Raw genomic sequence first — 21,008 nt, 5'->3', positions numbered from 1 at the left:
CAGGGTGGGTGTGTCCCTGTCCCCATGGTGGGTATGTCCCTATCCCCACGGTGGGTGTGTCCCTGTCCCTAGGGTGGGTGTGTCCCTGTCCCCACGGTGGGTGTGTCCCCACAGCTCCCCCGCCCCTCGCTCCGCGGATCCGCCTCCCTTGTTCCCTGCCGGCGCCCGTAGGAGGCGGGAGCAGCGGCGGCGCGGGGCGGGCCCGGAGCGGCCCCGTGTGTTTGTCCCGGCCATTGATTGTCCCGGCCATCGCCCCGGGACGGGCGGGGAGGGTCCGGGTATCACTCACCCTCTGCGGGGCTGTGCCCGGAGCCCCGCGGGGCGGACGGCGGGGGAAGGCGGCAGGACCGGGCGGGGCCGCGGCAGGGACCGCGTGGTGCGGCCGGGCGGGGAGCGCGGGGCGGCACCGACCTGCCCTGCCCCGGGTCACTGCACCGGGACGGGATGGACGGAGCGGGGCCGGAGGAAGGCGAGGAGCGGGAGCCCGGGGCCGTCAGCGAGAGGAGTTTCCTGGAGAGCTTCACCGAGAGCCGGGAGGTCGCCGAGCTCATCGCGAACCTCAGGGGCGTCTTCGGGGAGCTGGTGACCCGGGAGATGGCCGTGGAGCGGTTCGTGGGTAAGCACGGCATCCGCAGAGCGTGCTGTTGCTAAACACCAACATGTTGTTATTTAAAATATTCTATTATGTATTATTTTGTTATTGCTGATAACCGAAAAGGCGCTAAAACTCTTAATTTTTAGGTCATTGATAATGGTGGAACTTTATCAACAGGTGGTTCAGGTTTGGGTTTTTTGCTCGTTTTGTTTCCCATCCTTTATTACCTGGTATTTAGCCACTATAATTAAAAATCCTGGTCTTAAGTCTCAGAAATCAGAATTCTGACTCTTATTTTGCCTCCAGTTTCCTATTCACACGCAGGCTGCAATTCAGTTAAAATTTGTATGTTTGTCAAATGAAGTAATTTTTGTAGCTAATTACTCGTCAAAACACTCACATTTTGCACTTTAAAGTATTTTTGCTCTTCTGTTTCATAGGAAACATGAAGGGTTTTGAATCCATACTGATCATGTATTAGTTTCTGAGTGGAGGTAACTTGGATCTGATTTTTGTGCCACCTGATGAAAGCTGTTCTGCCCCCGGACCTCAGCTGAACCTGGGAGGGCTGTAATTAGGTGCCTGTAGGGGTGTCCTGGGTAATCAGCCCGTTACAAGGCACATCTGTGTGTTGGGTCAATATTCTGACCAGGTGATTTGCAAGAGTTAATTCAGCACTTCATGAATTTACAAAGTGACTCTCGCAGACTCACATTTTGCAAATACTTCTGCGGAGAGCGGCGAAATTGCAGAAACTTACGGTCAAAATATTGATCCAGCAGCTGTGTTTTTGACAAAAAGAAACCAGGTAAGCAAACAATAAAGCAGATTTAGAGATTTGACCCTGCAGAAGTTCCTTACTAAGGTTGTATTTGACTGACTGAATTGACTGTTCCATCCGAGGAGGCCAGTGATGAACATGTAGCTGTTCAGGTAGAAGTACCCTGAACACTCACATTCTTTGATCATTCAGTGTCACAGGTGAAATGTCAGGTTTCAGTGGGGTAGAAAAAGCCATTGCTGCAAAAATCTCGGTGTCTGAGAGGCATCATCTCCCCCTGCTGTGCCTCTCTCTGTGTCACATCATGTGTGCTGTCTCTGGGTATTTAACTTAGATTTATGAGCTTTCTGCCTGCCTGTCATTGCCCAGTAAATACAGGCTCAATATACTTAAAACTGACAGGTACTGTGCAGGTGGTTCAGTATTGGGTTATAATATTCGGTGTCCTCAGGTGTCTTTTGATCCTTCCTGGGCAAAATGTCCCAAATCTGGTAAGATCGTGGTCAATGTGTGGGCTGGAATGCTGAAACTTAGGGAATACCTTTAATCTGTGTGCAGGGAACACAGTGATCATCCATTCCAGATGGGTTTAATGCAGGTTCACAAAAACTCTTGATGTTCAATTTTTGGTGAACCATTAGAAACAGAAATTTGGGAAACAGTTTGGTCTACAACCACAATTTTGTAGGAAAATGAGGGAAGATCTCTTCTGAAATAATACCCTTAGAAGAACTGTTTTAGCTTCATTCTCTTCAACTTTTATATTTAGGGGTTTATTTACATTACCAGGCTGGGATCTGGGAAAAAAATTTGCTGTTAAATTCCACTTCTGCTGGAAAGCTGCTGCTTTGGGTGTTGGTGGAATTTCTGTCCCCTAGTTCTGCTGTTTGTACACAGCTTGAGGCATCGTTAATTACAGTGGGAAGTTAGTGAGGATGAGGAGCTCGGGTTTCCCTCTTGATGGCATTGTGGTATCCCAGTGGAATTGCACAGGGATACTGCTGGATGGTGTCTTGAAAGTGGTTGTGCAGTGTCATCCACTGGTCAAGTGCAGCACTGTTGGAGTTGAGTCACACCTTCAGTGTAAGTGTTGATGTGTAAGCCAGAGAAAAAGGACAGAGAGCAAAATGGTTTGAGAAGGAAACAGATGCAGGGAAAGGAGAGGTTAAGGAGGTTTTATTTTTCTAATTAAAAAGCTGTTTTCTGACCAAACAGATAAAATATCCCAGGACATCTCCAGCGCAACATTGGATCACTTGATGATTTCTCTTGGGGTCCAGTTCTCATTTCTGTAGCTGATTTTTGTTGATTCTGGGTTTAAATTGAAAAGCTTTTGTGTCTAAAAACCCTGGCAAGTTGTTCCTAGTTTTTTTTCAATATTCCATTTCAATTTGTCCTTCCTTGAGTCAGTACCCAAAAGGAAGAGACCAAAAGAGAGTGAGTGAGCAGTGACAGAGTAAGTGAATATTCAGAGATGTGAATAGTTCTGAGGGGCACAGATGGGAGTAGCTGCAGTTTGTGTTTGTCCAGATTAAAATTTGTCAAGGATTTTTTGTTCTTTGCTGAATAATTCCCTGTATTTCAAAATAAAAATGTAGCTCTCAGGGTTGTGAGGAGGACCCTCACTTGCACAGTGCTGCTGTGTGGGGTGTTTGTCTGCTGTAGTCAGGGAGCTCCCAAGAAAGAGGTGAGAATTTTGCTGTGCCTGTAACCTGTGTGAGTGCAGATCCTTTGGAGTGGAACTGCAGCTTTAGATACATTCCAGGCTTGGGAATGGCAGCCTTGGGGTGACATCCAGTGTGTCCAGGGAGCACTGCTTTCTAACTATAGTTGTCTGGCTTTTCCACCTCCCTTACAGGTGGTGGCAGCCCAAGGACACAGGAATCTTAAGCTAAAGCTGTCCAGAGTCAGGGGGTATCTCACAGTTAATGCCTCTCAAAGCCTGTCATTTGAATAGTTTATTACAGATGTCTTTTTCATTTTTCAGGTATAATGGACAAGTACCAGGAGCAGCCTCACCTTTTGGACCACCACTTAGGTAGGAATGTCATCTTTAGACAATTTTTGTGTATTTACTTGAAAATCTGTTAAACTGTAAGATCCACATTTGTATTACGAGATTGATATGGCTGCATTGCTTACATTATAAGTAATTATTAATTACTAACTCTTTCTTTACTATTAGAAGTATGAAAAACTGTAAGTGAACTGCATGTAGTCTCACTGTTTTTCCTCTCCTTTCACAGAGGGGATGATGAATTCCTTGTTGGATATAGCACGGGACAAAGGATCTCCTCCCCCTCTAGTTCACCTGGCTTTTAAATTTCTTTACATCATCACAAAGGTAAAGAATCCCAAATTCAGCATCCTGTAACTGAAATGTGTAAGGTACCAATATTCTGTCTGTTATTTTCAAAAATAGTAAAATAAATAAATGTCTGAGTAATGTGATAAAATATTTCAAACTTGACTGTGAAACGTAAGCTCTCTTTTTTTTCTCATTTTTCACAATGTTTGTGATAGTTCTTTTTTTTTTTTAATGATCCAGAATTGTAAACATCAAGGTCTGAATGCAAAAAATATTGCAGGCACTGAGATACTGAGTGATCAGACAAGAGTCATAATGTTGAAGAGTAAAATATGATGAAGAATTAGATGGATTGTGGAACTTCCATCCGTGCACAAGGAAACAGTTCTGGACTGTGAGGGCTGAGCACTGGAATAGGTAGCTCAGAGAGGTGGTGGGGTCTCCATCCCTGAGATGTTGGGCACCCCACACACATGGTCCTGGGCACTCTGCCATGGGTGGCCCTGCTTTAGGAGGGTTGGATGAGACAATCTCCAGAGCCCCCTTGTTTTAAAGTCAAAGAATTAGGATTTCATAAATTTTTAATAAATTTGTAAAAACACAGACATCTCAAGGTGTTTAAGACCTTAACTCGTGCCCTTGCTCCTTTTATGACATGAGGATCCTAACCAAGAAATTCCTTGGGGGGGGGGGGGGGTCTTTCCTTTCCCCCAGTACATGATGATGCTGGATGGGTCACTGAATTCTGGAACTTTCTGTTGCAGGTGAGAGGGTACAAACGTTTCCTCCCCCTGTTTCCCCACGAAGTCCGGGACCTGCAGCCTGTTCTGGACATGCTCGCGGAGCAGAACCCGAGGGATTCTGAGGTGAGGACTTGTTGTGCCTTTTGTTTCACTTTTATGGCTCCAGGTGAGCAGTGTAAGAAGAAAACCTGGAAAAAAGTGTATAAAGCAGTGATGGACCCTGTCAGGTGTTAACTGAGCACCTGGATTTAGTGTGAAACCATCATCTTGTCAGAGAAATGCCCTCCTGAAGGAGGGGTCTTGGCTTTCTTCCATGGGGTTTGTTCCAAGGATTCAGAAGCAGTGGAGGTTGGGTAAAACCTGTCACCACTCATAGGAGGGAACAGATTGATGCAAACAACAGTAATGAGAAGGGCAGTGAAAGATGTTGAAGCTCCAGAAGGAGTAACTGAAAAATCCTCTTCCTGCTGTGCACATCATTAACAGTGCTGGTAATTTAGCTTGAAGTCATCACAGTAAAATCACAGGCAACAGAGGTTTTAAGTTTTCTGTGTTTTTTCCTATTTCTTGATGGTAAAGAGGCTGGTTTGTAAACCTTTGGGTTTTGTCAAAGTTGGTAGAACTTCTGTATTGTTAAGGAAACAAAGATTAATTTTGTTTGATTTCATAAAACATTTTATTTGTCCTCAGCCCCTCAATATGTGTCTTCAGATCTGCGGGGGGGGTTGATTTTGGTTTTTTTTTCCCCTTTTCTTTTGAACGGAGGGAGGTGAAGATTGGAAAAAACTTCACAATTGTAGCACAAGGCCTGAATCTACCTTTTTAGGTAGATTCTAAATCTACTTTCTGAGTGCAGAAAAATAACACAGAATTTCACATCTTTTCTTTCTACCTGTTTGTAGTTTGAAAAACAAAGTGACACCACTTCATTATGTGTTCTGATTTGAAAGTTTTATTTGGCTGGGAATGTTCTGGGCAAGAATCCTGATTCTAAAAAATACTTAAGCAAAGAATTTTTAATGGATTTCATGGATTGAGGTCATAGAATGTCTTGAGTTGGAAGCGACTCATAAGGATCATCGAGTCTGATTCCAAGATGCTGTATTTCATATTCTTACATTTTTGAATAAGGAAAAATCAGAATTCCAGAGGGCTTATTAAGATAGATGAATTTTAAGATAGATCATCATCTGTTATAAGTAACAAAAATCATGGATTTGAAGACAATAATTGCATTGCTGCTCTAAACTAAAGTATTTTTTTAATAAACACCATCAGTTCTGACACTTTGCTGCTGTAGTTGTACAGCTTTAAAGCTTGGAAAAAGTTCCTTCTTGTCTGTCTGTCTCTCAGAGCTCAGCTGAAGTTGTTTCAGTAAACCCATGACAGCAATAAATAAGAAATTAGGAATAAAAACATATTTCTGTTATATTTGTGACCAGAGGCACAGACAGGCTGAAGGAAGGAGGAACAGGAAAATGGAAACGTGCAGTTTTCCATGGAGAAGGAAACAAACCTTCCTGGATTTCAGGTTTGGGGAGGGGAGTCCATTAATTTTGTCACAGTTCTGCTGTTTGGGATCACTTGTAGTTCTCTCTCCTTTGGAGTTTCAGGACATTCATGTTTGGAGTTTTCTCTTCATCATCTTTGCAAGTTCCTTGGAAACAGTGGGTAGTTTGTGCTCCCGAGACTTGCTTGGAATATGTTGCAGAAAAAGGAGTAATTTCTTTGTTTTACCATTCCTTTCCAGACCTGGGAGACTCGTTACATGCTCTTGCTGTGGCTGTCCATGATCTGCCTGATTCCTTTTGATCTGGCCCGTTTTGATGGAAACCTTGTTTCAGAAGGAGGGAAGGCTCGGCAGCCCACCATGGATCGCATCCTGGAAATAGCTAAAGTAAGGAAAATGCCTCTTGTAATACTTTCAAACCTGTGATGCTGGGCTTAACATTTTGATATTTAATAAAAAATATTCTGAAAATGATATTACTTAAGAATATTTAGAATATATGTCCATGGTTTTGTGTCTAATCTGTAAAGAATTTCTCGGTACGTTTGGAATCTTCAGTCTGTTGTTTGCTGCTTTAGTGACAGGTGAGACTGTTACTTGTTTTCTCTGATGTAATAAACTAACTTACTTATGTGAATGCCTGCCTTTGAGTATGTTAGTGGCTTTCAGTGTTTGAAAATGCCAGTGAGCTTTTGCTGAGAGGCAAAATTGAGGATTTTTAGAGGAAATCAGTGTTTGATCAGAATGATTAACTTTGGAAGCTGTGACTGCCTGAAAGTTTTTCAACAAAGTTTCACTGTCATCCCTTTGAGATAAAAATAGACAAGTCCCCCTCCCACAGGTACCCCAACAGCTCACACTGCTGGCACTTGCAGGCTTTTGCTTGTAGGCCAATGTGCCTGTGAGTTAAGGCTTCAGTAAAGGTAATAAACCTGCTTTAAAAGGCACCAGAAGGGGGGACTCTGCCTCAGATACAGTTTGTTAAATGAGAAAATTAATTTTTTTACTACCTTAAGCTCAGTTTGTAATCACAGTAATGACATAATGTGTGTAATCATCATACTACTTGTGATCATAAGTATCCAGTAGTGTATTGTGTACACTATTATTGATGTTAAATCTCCAGGTGTGAATTCTTTGACAGTCAGTTTTCTTCTCCCTTTAGTGTTACCTGGTTGTCAGTGACAAGGCTCGGGATGCAGCTGCTGTGCTGGTGTCCAAGTAAGTCTCTTTTGTGCTCCTTGGCAGAAAGGAAAAGCCTGGCTCCCATTTCTCCTGCTGTTCCTTAGCCTGCTGTGACAGGGTTGGGAGGGCTGGAAGTTGCCAGCTGTCTGTGGGATGTTACTGTTGCTTGAATTGGATCCAACAAGTGGGTTTGTTGTTGGGAATTGATTTCCTCTGCTTGATAGAGGAACATGTTTCTGTCACACCTGATGCAGATCTTCCCTGTCAACAGGATACTGGAGAAATTGCCTTCAGGGGCTGGATTGTGCTACAGGGTTTCAGAGATCCTTAGTGTTGCTGCTGATTTTTGCAGGTTTTGCACTATAAATAGGGAATTGGTCTCTGATATTACTGATAGTGCTTAAATTATGTAAAGGGAAATAGTAATGCTAGAATTAATTTCTTAATTATCTCTCATTCAGAAAGCATGTTTTCTTTCTCATTCTGTTTTCTTAGCTTTTTTTGTTATCAAATAACTCATCAAAAGGAACAGGTGTGGGATAAGGGAACTTTGTGATCCCACTGTTTTACATGGTTGGTGTTTAGGCTTGGGGACAATCTGTGACAGGGGTGTGGTTGTTCTGACATTTTTCTTTGCATCACTCCAGTAATACTGAATAAAAGAATTCTTAAAACCACTAGAGTGGTTTATAAATTTGAATAATGAGCTCGTGTACCTCCTCTCTCCTGCTGCATCCTTGGAGACAGTGTGGGTTGTGATGCTCATGGAAGTAAATGACAGAGACCGTGAACTGGGATAGCACACGTGTATCCCTTGTCTCGGTGTCTATCCCGGCCCCCTTTCCCGCATATTCAGCTCAGGTTGTGATGGATTTGGATTTCCTTCCCTTTTCCGTGTCTCCAAAGCAGTAAAAGCCCCGGCCCTGCAGTGCAACCCGTGCGCGCCAGGGGGAGCTGCTCGCACGGATTTGCCGGTGCCCTGCGGGGACAGGGGGACACGGGACAGGGGGACACAGGACATGGGGACAGGGGGGACAGGGGGACATGGAACATGGGGACAGGGGGACACGGGACAGGGGGACACGGGACAGGGGGACACGGGGACATGGAACATGGGGACACGGGACAGGGACATGGAACGTGGGACAGGGGGACATGGGACAGGGACATGGGACATGAGGACACGGAATGTGGGGAGAGGGGGACACGGGACATGGGGATGTGAGGATGGGGACATGGGACAGGGGGACACAAAACGTGGGGACAGGGGGACACGGGACAGGCACGTGGACAGGGGGATGTGGGGGACATGGAATATGGGTACAGGGGGAACACGGGATGGGGATGTGGAGACAGGGGGCATGGGGAACACAGGATGTGGGGATAGGGGGACACACAGGACGTGGGGATGTGAGGATGGGGACATGGGACAGGGGGACACGGGACCTGGGGACACAGGAAAGGGGGACATGGGATGTGGGGACAGGGGGGCATGGGGGACACAGGACATGGGGATGTGGGGACAGCAGGACATGGGAGATGGGGACATGTGGATGCGGGGCACACGGGGACAGTGGGACCTGGGAACACTGGGGCATGGGACATGGGGACGTGGGGACAGCAGGACAATGGGACGTGGGGACAATAAGAGAGGGAGACAGGTGGATATGGGGACACAGGCACAGTGGGATGTGGGGACAGTGGGACACGAGGACAGTGGGGACTTGGGGACAGCAGGACATGAGGTTGTGACAGGGGACAGTGGGTCTGGGAAGAGAGTCACAGCCATAAGCCCTGTTCATGCTCTTCTCTGGATTAAGAGCCACAAAATTTATGGGATTCATTGTATCAAAGCAGTTGTTAAATACAGCATTTAGTGGAGCAGACCCTGACTGTCTCTTTAGGCAGTAACTGTCTGTGTACTTATTTTAAATTTATTCTGAGCTTCAGTCACAGGACTCAAAACTTTAGGAGTTTATATTTAGTGAGTATGATGCTTCTGGTCTGAATCTGATGGCAAATCAAGCACTGTTTTGTCTAAGAACTGACAGTGTCATGCAGAAAATCCATGAAGGACTAAAGACCAGAATCACAGTTCTCTGGTGACTCGTCCTTTGCTTTTCTGAATTACTCTGAAATATTCCAGAGCAAAATTCAAGTGACTCCATGAATTATTTGTGTAGTCTGGAGTAAATAATCTCTTGCCTGTTACATACTTATGTCCATGTAACAGAAAATGGGTTTGGCTCATTATCCTTCCCTGTGAGGGTGGGGAGGCCCTGGCACAGGTTGCCCAGAGAAGCTGTGGCTGCCCCATCCCTGGAAGTGTCCAAGACCAGGTTGGAGGGGGCTTGGAGCAACCTGGGCTAGTGGAAGGTGTCCCTGCCCATGGCAGGGGGTTGTAGCTGCATGGTCTTTAAAGTCCCTTCCACACAAAGCATTCTATGATTCTGTAATTCTATGATCCTAATTAGTTTTTGCAGTGATTTTGGAACCACTAATTAGAAGTTGCTTTTCTGGGATCTTTATGTATCTGCAAGGATAATCTGCCTTGTCACAGGTTGACAGAAGCAGAGGATTTGAGGTGACAGTGTGGCACAGAATGAATTCTCCTTGAGCATTCATATGAGCCCTCTTCACTTCCTAAAATTCCAGAAAGCACCCAAATTAACCAACACTAATAAACTCTTGAAGCTACACCCAGTGTTTGGGAGCCTTGTCAAGTAAGGGTAACAGTAATTAAAAAAGATTCTTTTATCACATTATACCTAATCAAATTTGCACTTCAGAGTGTCTATAAAACTAAATTTTGAGGGGGAGGTTGTATACAATAACCTGATTGACTGCAGTCCTTGTGTTCAGCAGAACTTTGGGTTTGTGCTCAGCCCTGAGTTTTGGGGAGATTTCACCAGTGCCCTGCACCCCACGCTGGGTCCTGTGCAGGCACCTTGTCTGCAGTTGTCTCATATTGTCTTCACCTTCATTTATTGGCTGAATTAATTGTTGTTAGGAGTAAATGATCACAACAAATAAAGTGACAGAACACATTAGGCTGGTTCCAGTACCACGTGTGTAAGGCTGTAATGGCACTGCTTAGTGGACTTATAATTATTGAGTTTATTATGAAAACACCATTTTCAAAATAGCCTGATGATTAAAATGCTCCACCAGGAATTAGAAGACTGGCTCCAGGAAGGCCTTTCCCTGCTTTCACATCCCCAAACAGTTTTTTAATGAGATGAGGTCACTGTGCCATCTTCCTGGAGCTGGACTGTTAGTTGGGTGGGCAGGAACACAACGGTCCTGGGACAGATGGAGAGATAAGATACAGGAGTCTGACTCTGTAGCATTTGAGAGGGAAAGTCCCTGGGGAGCAGGAGGAAGTCTGGGTTCTTACTGGTGCTCCAAGGAGTTATGAATTCCAAGTGAAGTTTAGGAACATCAGGATTCAAGGCTTCCTGTTTTCCAGAGTAAGTTGCTTTTCATAGGGTGAAGAAGCTGGAGCTTGTTTCATGAATTCTCCTTTGTGCCTGCTCAGTGAGGGTTTGCAGTAGGAAGAGATGAGGCTGATCCTTATCCTGCTGTTAGTCTGGAGGTTAGGGCACTCCTTTGGGAAAGAAAGATTTAAACTCCTTCGGGCTGGGAAAGGGTCTAGGAACCAGCTCATCCACTTCACAGGTCACTTCTCTCACCTGTGCCCTTGGGCCAAAGGCAGCTTCATCCTTGGTGTTCTGTCACAAAACATCCCTCCTGCAATTCACCCTCCCCAAATCCTTGTTCTCCTGCTTGACAGAACAGGGACTGCCTTGGAAACCAGTCCATCCCCTCTGCTCACTGTTCCCATGTTCTCTGTCTCTTGGTGCAGCTCCCCAGTTTCTGGGGGTGTGGGAAGGAACCAGGTCCCAACTCTGTGCACATCCTCTTGAACTGCCCTGAGCTGTGCTGGGTGGGCTTCCCTGTGTGCCTTGTGTCCTTTGGGTGCATTGACAGCAATTTAGTCTGACTCCCTGCTGGAGCAGGATCCTGGTTTGTAGGGGCCAAGACACTCACTGAGAGAACTGAAGCTGATGCTTGGCTGGTGCAGGGGATGGCTGAGTGTAGGTTTACAGAAGTTTAGCCATGATCAACCTCTTTTTCCCCATCTCTTGACACCTGCTATAGTGTTAAATAGCAGGTGTTTGACCTTTTCAGATATCTGAACCCCCAATTTTAGCCCCACTGGTTACTCATTCTAGGCCTGGCTGATGACAGAAGGTGCAACAGGGTCCCACTGCTGATTTGCACTGATTTTCAGATTTGCAGAATGGCTGTTCTTGGTGAGAATGGTGGAGAATCCTCATATTTGTTTCAACTTTTTAACAATTCTAGTGGAGATAACTTTTATCTGGGACCTTTGGAAATTTTGTTGCTTTACAATAAATCTTTAGGATTCAAGTTTTAGGTGGGTTTGATGTGAAAGCAAAATTCTGGGCCTTGCTCAGAAACAGAATGGCTAAATGTGGGATGTTTTGGAGCGTTCCCACCCTCAGCAATTTGGGAAAATATCCATTGGATAATTGTTTTCAGGAACTACAACCACTTTGGATATCAGGAAAAATGGTTTTGAGTGTCATAAAGTCAGTAACTGCAGTGTTTTGTTTTTTTCTGTGACAGGTTTATTGTTCGCCCTGATGTCAGGCAAAGCAGGATGGCAGAATTCCTGGACTGGGTGCTCTCCATGTTATCCAGATCCTCCTCCCAGACCATGGAGGGAACTGTCATTGTGAATGGCATGCTCCAGGCCCTGGTAAATATTTCCTTGGAAAGACAGATGATTGGGTTTATGATCAAAGGATACTGTTATGGTAGTTCTTTGATGGCAAATGCACAGAGAGGTTCCTGGTTATTAAAAAAGCAGAAATTAATATACAGCTGGAATCTCCTCCTCAAAAGTTTGGACAGTGTAAGTTCCCAGGTATGTATATTTTCTTTAAGTTGTCTTGTCATCACCAAATGAGAGTGAAGTTGTCAGTACTGAGAAATAACTGTCAAAATAGGGATTTTTTTTTTTTTCTCTCTGAACAAAACTTTTGAAATAAATTAAAAACTGGGAACTGTACAGAATGGAGAGGTTGGACTTCTGCTATAGCAGTGATCTCTCCTGGACTTTTCAGAGCTGGTAGCCAAAATGCAAGGGATGCTTAAAAGTTGTATTCCTTTGTTCTGCAACTAACATACTGTTCTCAGTAGTTTCAAAAAGCCACACTAAATGTGTTGGTGTCCTGCTAATCTGAGTGAGTTTTTTGTTTAATGCCCTTTCCTTGTGAAGTAATAGTGGTGTATGATTCAAAAGAGCTGAATTCTCAGTTTGGGTTTTAAACTGTACATGCCATGCATGGGGGAAAAATCTGCAATACCTGAAGCACTGCTCTGTGGCAGCACTCCTCTTGTACATCCTGAAAAGGTCTTTTATAAAGCTTTATTGTCGTTTTAGAAGTATTTTAGAAGTATTGGTGTGCTCTTTGAAATACTGGGATAACAGTTTTGGTGTCTGTGGCAGCTCTGATGTCCGAATGAATATATTTGGGTGGAATGGGGGGGTTTGTTGTACCCTCTTGGTTTGGTTGCTGACCAAAGCCGAGGCAGATTCTCGTGTGCAGCCTTTGCACTTGCACAGGTTTAAGGATTTGCTGGTGTTTGGACAAAGTTTTAATAATTTGCATAAATTTGCTGCCCTTTCAAACCAGTTGCTAAGAGGACTTGTGTGCAGTGTGGCACTGAACATCAAAGCAAAGCTCTGCAGTGAGGGTGTGGGGTTTTTTTTGTTTTCTCCCCCCCCCCTCCCGTTGAGCTCTTCCAAATAAGACGACAGGAGAAATGATCTATATTTAGAATAACTGAGGAGCTGCTGCTGCAGCAGGAGGAAGCGTTATTTGTGTGCATTGCAGCCTTTCAAAAGGCAGAGTGATGTTTCATCATTTCATTGTCAGATCTGGAAAGGGAGCCGGCCTGTTTGCCATTCCCGGGGCGTGATGAGACCTGCAGGATGTATAATGCATTAGTGTTTTGTCGTAATTCCTTTGAGTTTGGCTTTGGCTCCATCCACCTGTTCATTAGTGCTCACTAAGCGAAACAGGTGAATACTCAACAAGTAGAATTGAAACCAGAATGTGATACAATAGACCTGGGAGCAGAGCCTGCTGCTGCCTTGCTTTCGTGGGACTTCTTTTTTTTTTTTTTTCCTCTTCACAGCTCATAACTCCTCTTCCAATTGGTAGATTTGAGCAGGTTTTTAAAGCCTCTTCTTGCATTCAGTCTTCAGTTTTTCATTTCAGTCACTAAAATGTAAGCATGAGTTACATCATTAGGGAATAAAGGTTCTCAGAGTGGTATGTTTGTATTGAGTGTATTAAAAGTGTATTATGTGTGTGGCTTAAGAGGAGCAGAAAATACTTATTTCAAGAGTTAAATATAAATATATTTATACATAAATATATAAATATATATAAATATATAAATATATATATAAATATATATAAATATATATAAATATAAAAATATATAAATATATATAAACATATACAAATAGTCCTAATTTACATAAATATACATATTCTTCATATTTTAATATTAAGAATTTCGTATCGCACTTGTAGCAGCAACATGTTGTTAAACCAAAAAATATCAGCTGAAAATAAGTGTTTAAAGTAAACCTTTTCTCTTAAACATGCAAGATTCTAACTACATAATATATATTATATTTATTGTTATTTATATATATTTTATATATATATATAGTCTGTATATATTATTATTGTGTAAATATACACATTCTATAAATGAATGCATTATATGGTATTTACATTATATAATATATATTATATTTATTTTATAAATACATTTATTCTATAGATAAGCACATATTTATTCTATAGATAAGCACATATTTATTCTATAAATAAGCACATATTTATTCTATAAATAAACACAATATACTTTAGCATAACAAGTGATCACCAAGTGTGTAAAGTTGAACACATCCTCATGAGGGACAGCTAAAACTTGTGTCAATAAGCTTCAAAATTCTTTGCCCTTGGATTCCTCCTGGAATTTTTTACTTTACGAGCCAAACTGCACCTGCCTGGGCATTTCTCTCTGAACAAGCAGGAGAAAAAAAAAGACCCTTTTCCAGTTTCTGGTCAGTACAGCGAGGCGGGTTTCGGGAATGTGGCGGGTTTCGGGAATGTGACAGGTTTCGGGAATGATGTAACCCAGCAGAGTGGGGATAAAAAGTCTTCCCCTCAGAGCAGAAGGGGGCTGCCCCAAACTTTGGGGTGGGGGGGGTGTTTGGTCAGGTTTTGCTGTCGTGCTGCTCACGGCCTGCGCTCAGCCAACGCCTCGGAGCGAGCCGGGCACGGAAAAACCGCTCGGAAAAGACACGAAACTCCTGCATTTCAATGAACTGAAACTGCAAGTCAGGGACGCAGGGAGTCGTTGGCCGTGGCTGCACTTTGATCTGCCTCCTCGTGGCCCTGAGCCCGCTGATCAGGTGTGTGCTGTTTCATCTCGCTCAGCGTTCTGTGCAGAACGAGTCCGGCTGTTCCGCGGCTCCTGTCGGAACACGCACCCGGCATTACACGTTGTAATTCCACTGGGGCCGCCTCTTTTTATTTTTTTCCCTTCCACCTGTCGTCAGTACCGGGCCATTTCCCAACAGGGGGGCACCAGCAGAGTGACACTGTTTCAGATTCAGCCTTTCAAACTCTTGTTGTTGCAACTAACCTCGCAATTCGGAATTAAATCCCAGATTCTTTGTGCATTTAATAATCCCAGATTATTAAAAAATTGCTACTTTTTTTTTTTTTTTTTAATAACATTTGTTTACTCGGAGGAAACTTCTCCCCTGTTTCAAGAATCTGCATTTTAAATTCTCTTGGTCTGGAGGTTTGCTTTTAAACCTGCCATTATATCAAACAGCTTTTTAGTTATCGCTGCAGGGCGCAGCACTCCCAGTTCTTGCGTGACAGAGATGTCATCATGTTGAGGTAGCCTTGGGCATTGAAACTTATTAAACCTTATTTGTTTTATAAGTGATTCAGTATACAAGTGTGAGTAATAATTAAAAAAAATAAAACGCCCTGCACAGTGATCTGATGAAACTCGAGTCTTAAGAACGAGGCATTTCCCTGAGCTGTCTCTAATGCAAAGGTTATTTAGCAATAGCTACATGCTTATGTAAATTTGGCTCCAGGGAAGAAAGAACTCTCTAACTCCATTCTTTCAGACCCAGAGGCACAAAAATAGAATATTTCCAAATAGAATGTTTCCCAAGTCTCTGTATTTTTGGCATTCCCAAAGAATTGGCCGTGTTAGGATTGTCTGTTGGCATTACTTTTTTTAAAATGGGGTTGTTGCTTAGTGGTTTGGTGATAAAGGGGTAGAAAAAGCATTGTTGGTGAGAGAAACCGAAGTTCTTATGTCTGCAGGTACCAAGGGCACCGACTCCTTCCTGATCATGCCATTTCTGTCCCGAGTGTCACAGAGTCTTTGTTCTAATGTGGCCTTGTCTGACACTGCTCAGATTTTTCCTTCTCAGCAGGAGTTTTGTGGTTTGTTCAAGGTCCAGCAGTTCTGTTGTCTTAAAGCTGTTTCTTTTTCCTGTCATAAAGCTGTTTCTTTTTCCTGTCAGAATTTGGTACTGTCTCAAGCTGTTAAATTTTATTTCCCTTCCAAATATTTAAAATCTGTGGTTTTGGGTCATCTTAAGATGGAAAGGAGATACTCTGTCAGCTCTCCATGTGTTGGTCTAAACTTTTCAGGCATTCAGCTGATAAATGAGTGAGGTCACATGGAAGGTGCCATCCTTTGGATCCCTGGGCTGTGTTGGTGTCTGACTTGGATGTGTTGTAGTGATGCTCAACACCCAAACACGTGTGTCCCACAGCAGGAGTGCTGCTTGTGCTGGAGACAGAGTGAGAACAAGGGCTTTAACTAACCCATTTAACCATTAGCTGCACATGGAAGTAGGGAATATTTAATGCATTCTAAATGAACTGAGGCTCTGACAGCATGTCCTCTCTCCTTGCACCCAGCCAGGAGGCAGGGATGGCTGATGGCATTCCCTGGGTGTTGTGTGGCTACCAGGGGGTGCTCCAGAGCAGTGCAAGGCATCATTTCCTGCTCTCCCCAGCGAGGCTGGAATTATCCTCCCAGTCCTCCACTTGGTTACAACCAGAGGGGAGATCCAGACTTGTGCCTCCTGCTCGGCAGGAAGATCCACTCACTCCCCAGCAGCCAGGCCACCCCTCGTGGTGATTTGTGTAGCTTGGGGAACAAGTCCTGGAGATGATCCCGACTGATAGACCTCCTGCAGGTCGGGCCCAAAGTGGGTTAGGCAGACAATTGGCAGGTGTGGTGTCTCTGCTGGGATTACTGAGAAACTGGGCTGTGTTTGCCTTGCCCGGCGCTGTTTCTAAAGCAGAGCCAGACCTGACAGTCGTCATTGCTTGCACACCACTGATTTTCTCTAATTTGTAGGTGGCTTAATTATTTATAAGAGAGGGAGTCACATACTTCTCAACAGTTGAGCAGGTTGGGTGAGTTGTGTGCTTTGTGTCCTCATTAGGTGAGGAGCCCGTGGCGTAACTCCGGCTGCCGGGATGCTCCGACAGGCAGGCTCCTGGCTTTCAGCACTGGCAGCTGCTGACACCAGGGTGCCTGTGCAGGTGGCAAACCAAGCTTATTAATTGCTTTGTTTGTATCAGATTTTTGGAAATGGTGTGCCTTGGATATTTTTCTTCCTTCAAGGCAGGAAGTTTAAGCTGGATACTGCAATGCTGATCCGACCTTTTTCCTATATTTTTCCTATATTTCCTGTATTTTTTTTTTATGTTTTCCATTCATGCATCATGAGCTTCTCTTGTTAGTACAACCCCTGTAAGCTCCAGGCTTGCAGGATTTTTCTGAGGCAGTAACTGTGCTGTACATGCCTGACTGTAGCATGTGCTGGAAGAAAACACACACTTTTTTCTTTCTCTTTTCCCAGAGTGCTCTCTTATTTCCTCTGGAAAATCTACCTGCTACACTCAAAAGTTTGAGAAATTTGGACTTTTGCATGCTTTGACTCATAAAGAAATAATGAAATCTTTTCTTGTCTTTTCTGCACTCAGAAAAAAACCAAACCCAGACACTGGATTTCCTGCTGTGTTGAATATCTGAAGAGTAGTTCCCCACAGTTGGGCTGTTACATATTTAGTTCTGTAAAAATTGTTTTAAAAATGGCTCCTAAACTTCTCTGACACAGAGAAATACCCAACGTTTCACTGGCAGAAACACCAATAACCTGCTCCAAGGCTTCATTTGACCCACAGAGCACCTCCATGGGCGCAAACAGAACCTTCTTCCCTGTCAGACATTTTGCATTTTCAGCTTTGTTTATTCCAAAACCAGTGGGTAATGTATCTTATCGATCAACAACCAGGTTAATATTAAGTCCCATTTTTTAAAAGTTTAGTTTTTAATTCAAGCACAGCAGCTACGGTGTCCCTTGGGTAATTTTTACTTCCCCTAAAATGTGTATTGATAGACTAAAGTCCCTTAATCCACATCTCAGTTGATGTAGAGTTGTTGCTATGATGATTTTAACATCTGGAAGGATATTACAAATCGTTGTAGTTTTGTTTGGGAGTAGGTGTTCTGTGTTGAAAATAGTTTGAAATTTAAGTTTTAATGAAACTGCTGTGGGGAAACAATGTGTGTTCTGGCTGTTTGTTCAGAAAATAATAGAAATGGCTGTAACATGGAATCTGCCCAGGTCACTGTGCTAAATTCACTCATAGGTGTGTGAGGCTGTCTTCTTACTTTTTTTTATTAAAGCATTTAAAATAATTCCTGTGCAGTATTTGAAGAGTTTTCTCATTTCCTGCTCTTGTGTTGGTCGATTCCTTCCCACATCTTGCTCAGAGGTGGCACCTTCAGTTCTGTTTTTCCTGGGGAGTCAGTCCTGTGAAAACTCATGGGGAAGTTTTTAGGAAGGTGCCAGAATTTAGGAACTGTGGAAGACTGAAAACATGTTGGTGCCTTGAGGATCTGTCCCACCTTTGCAGGGTGCCTTGGCCGGGTGCTGAGCACAGTGGGAGCAGACATCCAAAGGCCTTTGTGCAGGAGCATTCCCAAGGATCTGTTAAAAAGCTGTTTGTTTGCATTGTCACTGCTTGAGGAATTACACTGTGCTTTGTTTGAAAATACTTGAATATAACACCAAACATTTGGAGGCAGCCTGTGTGTGTGCCTTAAAAACTGTATTTGCTGTTCATTGGGCTGTTGGCCAGCGAGGAGAAGGAATTGTGAGAATGCAGGGATGCTGCTGTGTCTCCAGCATTCCTGGCAGAGCATGTGGAGAAAACAATGATGGGTTTTAAAGCAGAACACAGGAACAAAGTGATGAAGAAATGAGCTTCTGCATGTTTCAACAAGGAGGTAGAGAAATTTCAGAGACGCTCTAGATTGTTGTACCAAAGGTTTGGAGGTTTTCTGACAGCTTTTGTTTAGGCTTTTTAGCACAAAGCAGAGTTTTGTCTATGCCAGTGAGAAATATTTGTATTTTCTTTAACGCTGGCATGGTATATTGCTAAAAGCTGTGCAAGATTTATACATTTGTGTTGGTATTTATTGGCTGTTCTTCTGGGCCTGAAGTCCTTCTGCAGCGTTGCTGCTTTGTGAATGTCATTTTTAAGGGATTCCCTCACCGTTGCCTGCATTAAAATCTTAAATACTTCCATATATAATACAAATTCCCATACACAACTTGTAGTGGAGCTGATCAGCAGTGCTAATTTGGGATCCTGAAGTGCAATTTGGTACCAAACCAAACCAGGACGGGCACACAGCCCCGAGGTGTTTTCCTTGCCCTGGTTGCTCCCAGCCCCGCCTGCAGCGCGGGAGGTGTGTGTGTGTGTGTGTGTTTGGTATGTGTGAGAAACTACGGACTTTTAGGGGAAGTCTGTTCTTGTTTGACTCCCAGGCATATTTACTGAGGAAGATTTTCCTTCTGGTGAATGCCAGAGCAAGGGCAAACAAGTGCCTGAGCACAGGAGTTTTGATGCACGTTGGGAGAGCAGAGGAAGCGTTTAATGTGTCCTTTAATGTGTAAGGTGTTCTCTCGGGTGTTTGCAGTCCCTTTGTCTCACTGGGGCTTGATCTAACCAGGGTATTTAATTGTAGAGAAGATGGTTTTGGAAACTTGGTGCTCTTTGCTGCACAAATCCCTCAGCACAGGAGTAAAGTTGGACTGTTGGAGGTGTACTTGCAGAGGTTTGCCCTCCCAGGTGTCTGTAGGTGGTTTAGGCTCTCACAAGCTGTGACTCCTGTCACAGGGACCTGAGTTGGCCCAAAACTGGTTACTTTTATTTTTCTCTTTTATTTTTCTCTCTCTCTCTTTTTTTTTTATTTCCTTGTTATTTTTAATTCTCTCCTGAGTGTTTTTTGGCCAGCTCAGCCCCCTGAGCAGTTACCAAGAAGTGTAACAGCACCCTGAGACTCTTTTCCTTTTATGCAATTTAAATCAGCAAACACCACAGATTATTGCATGAACAATAAAAAGTATTTTAAAACTAAATACTTGGTAAATCATGTTTTAGAATCTCTGTATTCTCATGTCTGTTTTCCCTATTTCACTTGCAGGCACAGCTGTTTAAACATGGCAAGAGAGAAGACTGTTTGCCATATGGTAAGTTTGTAATATCTTGATTTCAGTTTTTAAAGCCATTGCAATCAAAAAGGGAAAGGAAGATTAACCTGGTCACAAGTGGTGCTGTAAGGAGTGAAATCAACAGAGAAGTGATAAAGCAGGGAAAACAAGGGGAGCAAAAGTAGAGATGACTGTGAGGGAGGAGCAGATGCCACCAGGGAATGTTGTGTTGGAACAGCACGTCCGAGGATTTGACAGGTGATCACATTGGCCATTGCTGTAATACAGGAGCTGAACATGGAACATACAACTTATAAGATGTGGAAAATGTTTTTAAAAATTCATTAGAGCATTAACTAGTTTTGTAAATATTACTGCTGAAAATTTTGCAGACTCTTCAAGTTTAAACATAAGCACAGGGTTTCAGAAAACCCAAGAACTGGTTGTGTACAGGACCCAGCTGGAGGATACTGTTGGAATAAAAAAAAGGTTTTGGTGAAAAGAGATTGTGCTGGATGTAATGAGGGATAGACAGGTACCATAAAGTGAGCACAGAGGGTTCTGAACAGTGTAGCTGCTTGTTGGATTTATGGTCATCTCGTGGTGAATCCTGGAATATGGTCAGAACTGACTGTAATGATCTTGGGTTTTATTGATAGCAGCAAAGAGAGGCAGGGAAAGATGGTGGCTAATTCCAAAACACTACAAAAGACCTCATCAATTTTGTGGAGCTTATCCAAGTAGCAGAAAAGGGATTTGTGCTATTCTCAGGAACCAAGCAGTGATGTAAACTCTCTTCAGAGTGCTTGGTTTCACTAATGCAATTATTTTGGCCCCAAGAAGAAGATTTTTAAGTTTAGTGCTGGAAACAGTTTCATTTTTCCAGTTCCTAAGTCTGAGAGGCAGATAATTCCTTAGAAAATGCCTGAGAGATGGGTAAAGATGGTGAAGACAAATAACATGGAACCACACAGGTGCTGTACAGCTGGTCAGGAACAAACAGCAAATACTGGGAATGCCATCCCACAGAATTAGCAGACAGCACTGGAGAAGCTGTCAGAGAAGCAGAATAATAAACAGGCTGGATAAAATATGGTATGACACAAAATTACATAATTTGAAATGTGCAACTGTACAACACAATAGTCTTAACGGGTATGGAAAGAGCATACTGAGCCCACAAAATGAACCCTGATGGTAAAAGCAGATTCTTTGGCCC

At 43.4% G+C, this 21,008-nt stretch overlaps 1 protein-coding gene across 3 annotated transcripts in view; it reads left to right on the top strand.

Annotated features, from left to right (window-relative positions):
* Nucleotides 1-406: 406 nt before the first annotated feature.
* The window catches only part of TBCD (tubulin folding cofactor D), a 116,907-nt gene continuing 96,305 nt past the window's right edge, over nucleotides 407-21,008 (top strand). Inside the window, exons 1-8 of one of the 3 annotated variants that reach the window (XM_032706570.1) lie at nucleotides 407-616; nucleotides 3,364-3,414; nucleotides 3,623-3,720; nucleotides 4,449-4,550; nucleotides 6,178-6,324; nucleotides 7,103-7,158; nucleotides 11,776-11,908; nucleotides 19,783-19,828. In XM_032706570.1, the coding sequence (XP_032562461.1) occupies nucleotides 445-616; nucleotides 3,364-3,414; nucleotides 3,623-3,720; nucleotides 4,449-4,550; nucleotides 6,178-6,324; nucleotides 7,103-7,158; nucleotides 11,776-11,908; nucleotides 19,783-19,828 (805 nt within the window). In that variant the 5' untranslated portion in view covers nucleotides 407-444. Of the gene's footprint in view, nucleotides 617-1,066; nucleotides 1,090-3,363; nucleotides 3,415-3,622; nucleotides 3,721-4,448; nucleotides 4,551-6,177; nucleotides 6,325-7,102; nucleotides 7,159-11,775; nucleotides 11,909-19,782; nucleotides 19,829-21,008 lie in introns of those variants that run through there. The other 2 variants (XM_032706571.1, XM_032706572.1) reach the window with 2 other exon arrangements.

This window comes from Chiroxiphia lanceolata, chromosome 19 (genome assembly GCF_009829145.1).
Source record: "Chiroxiphia lanceolata isolate bChiLan1 chromosome 19, bChiLan1.pri, whole genome shotgun sequence".
Lineage (NCBI taxonomy): Eukaryota > Metazoa > Chordata > Aves > Passeriformes > Pipridae > Chiroxiphia > Chiroxiphia lanceolata.
This window is presented reverse-complemented; position numbering and strand designations above follow the sequence as displayed.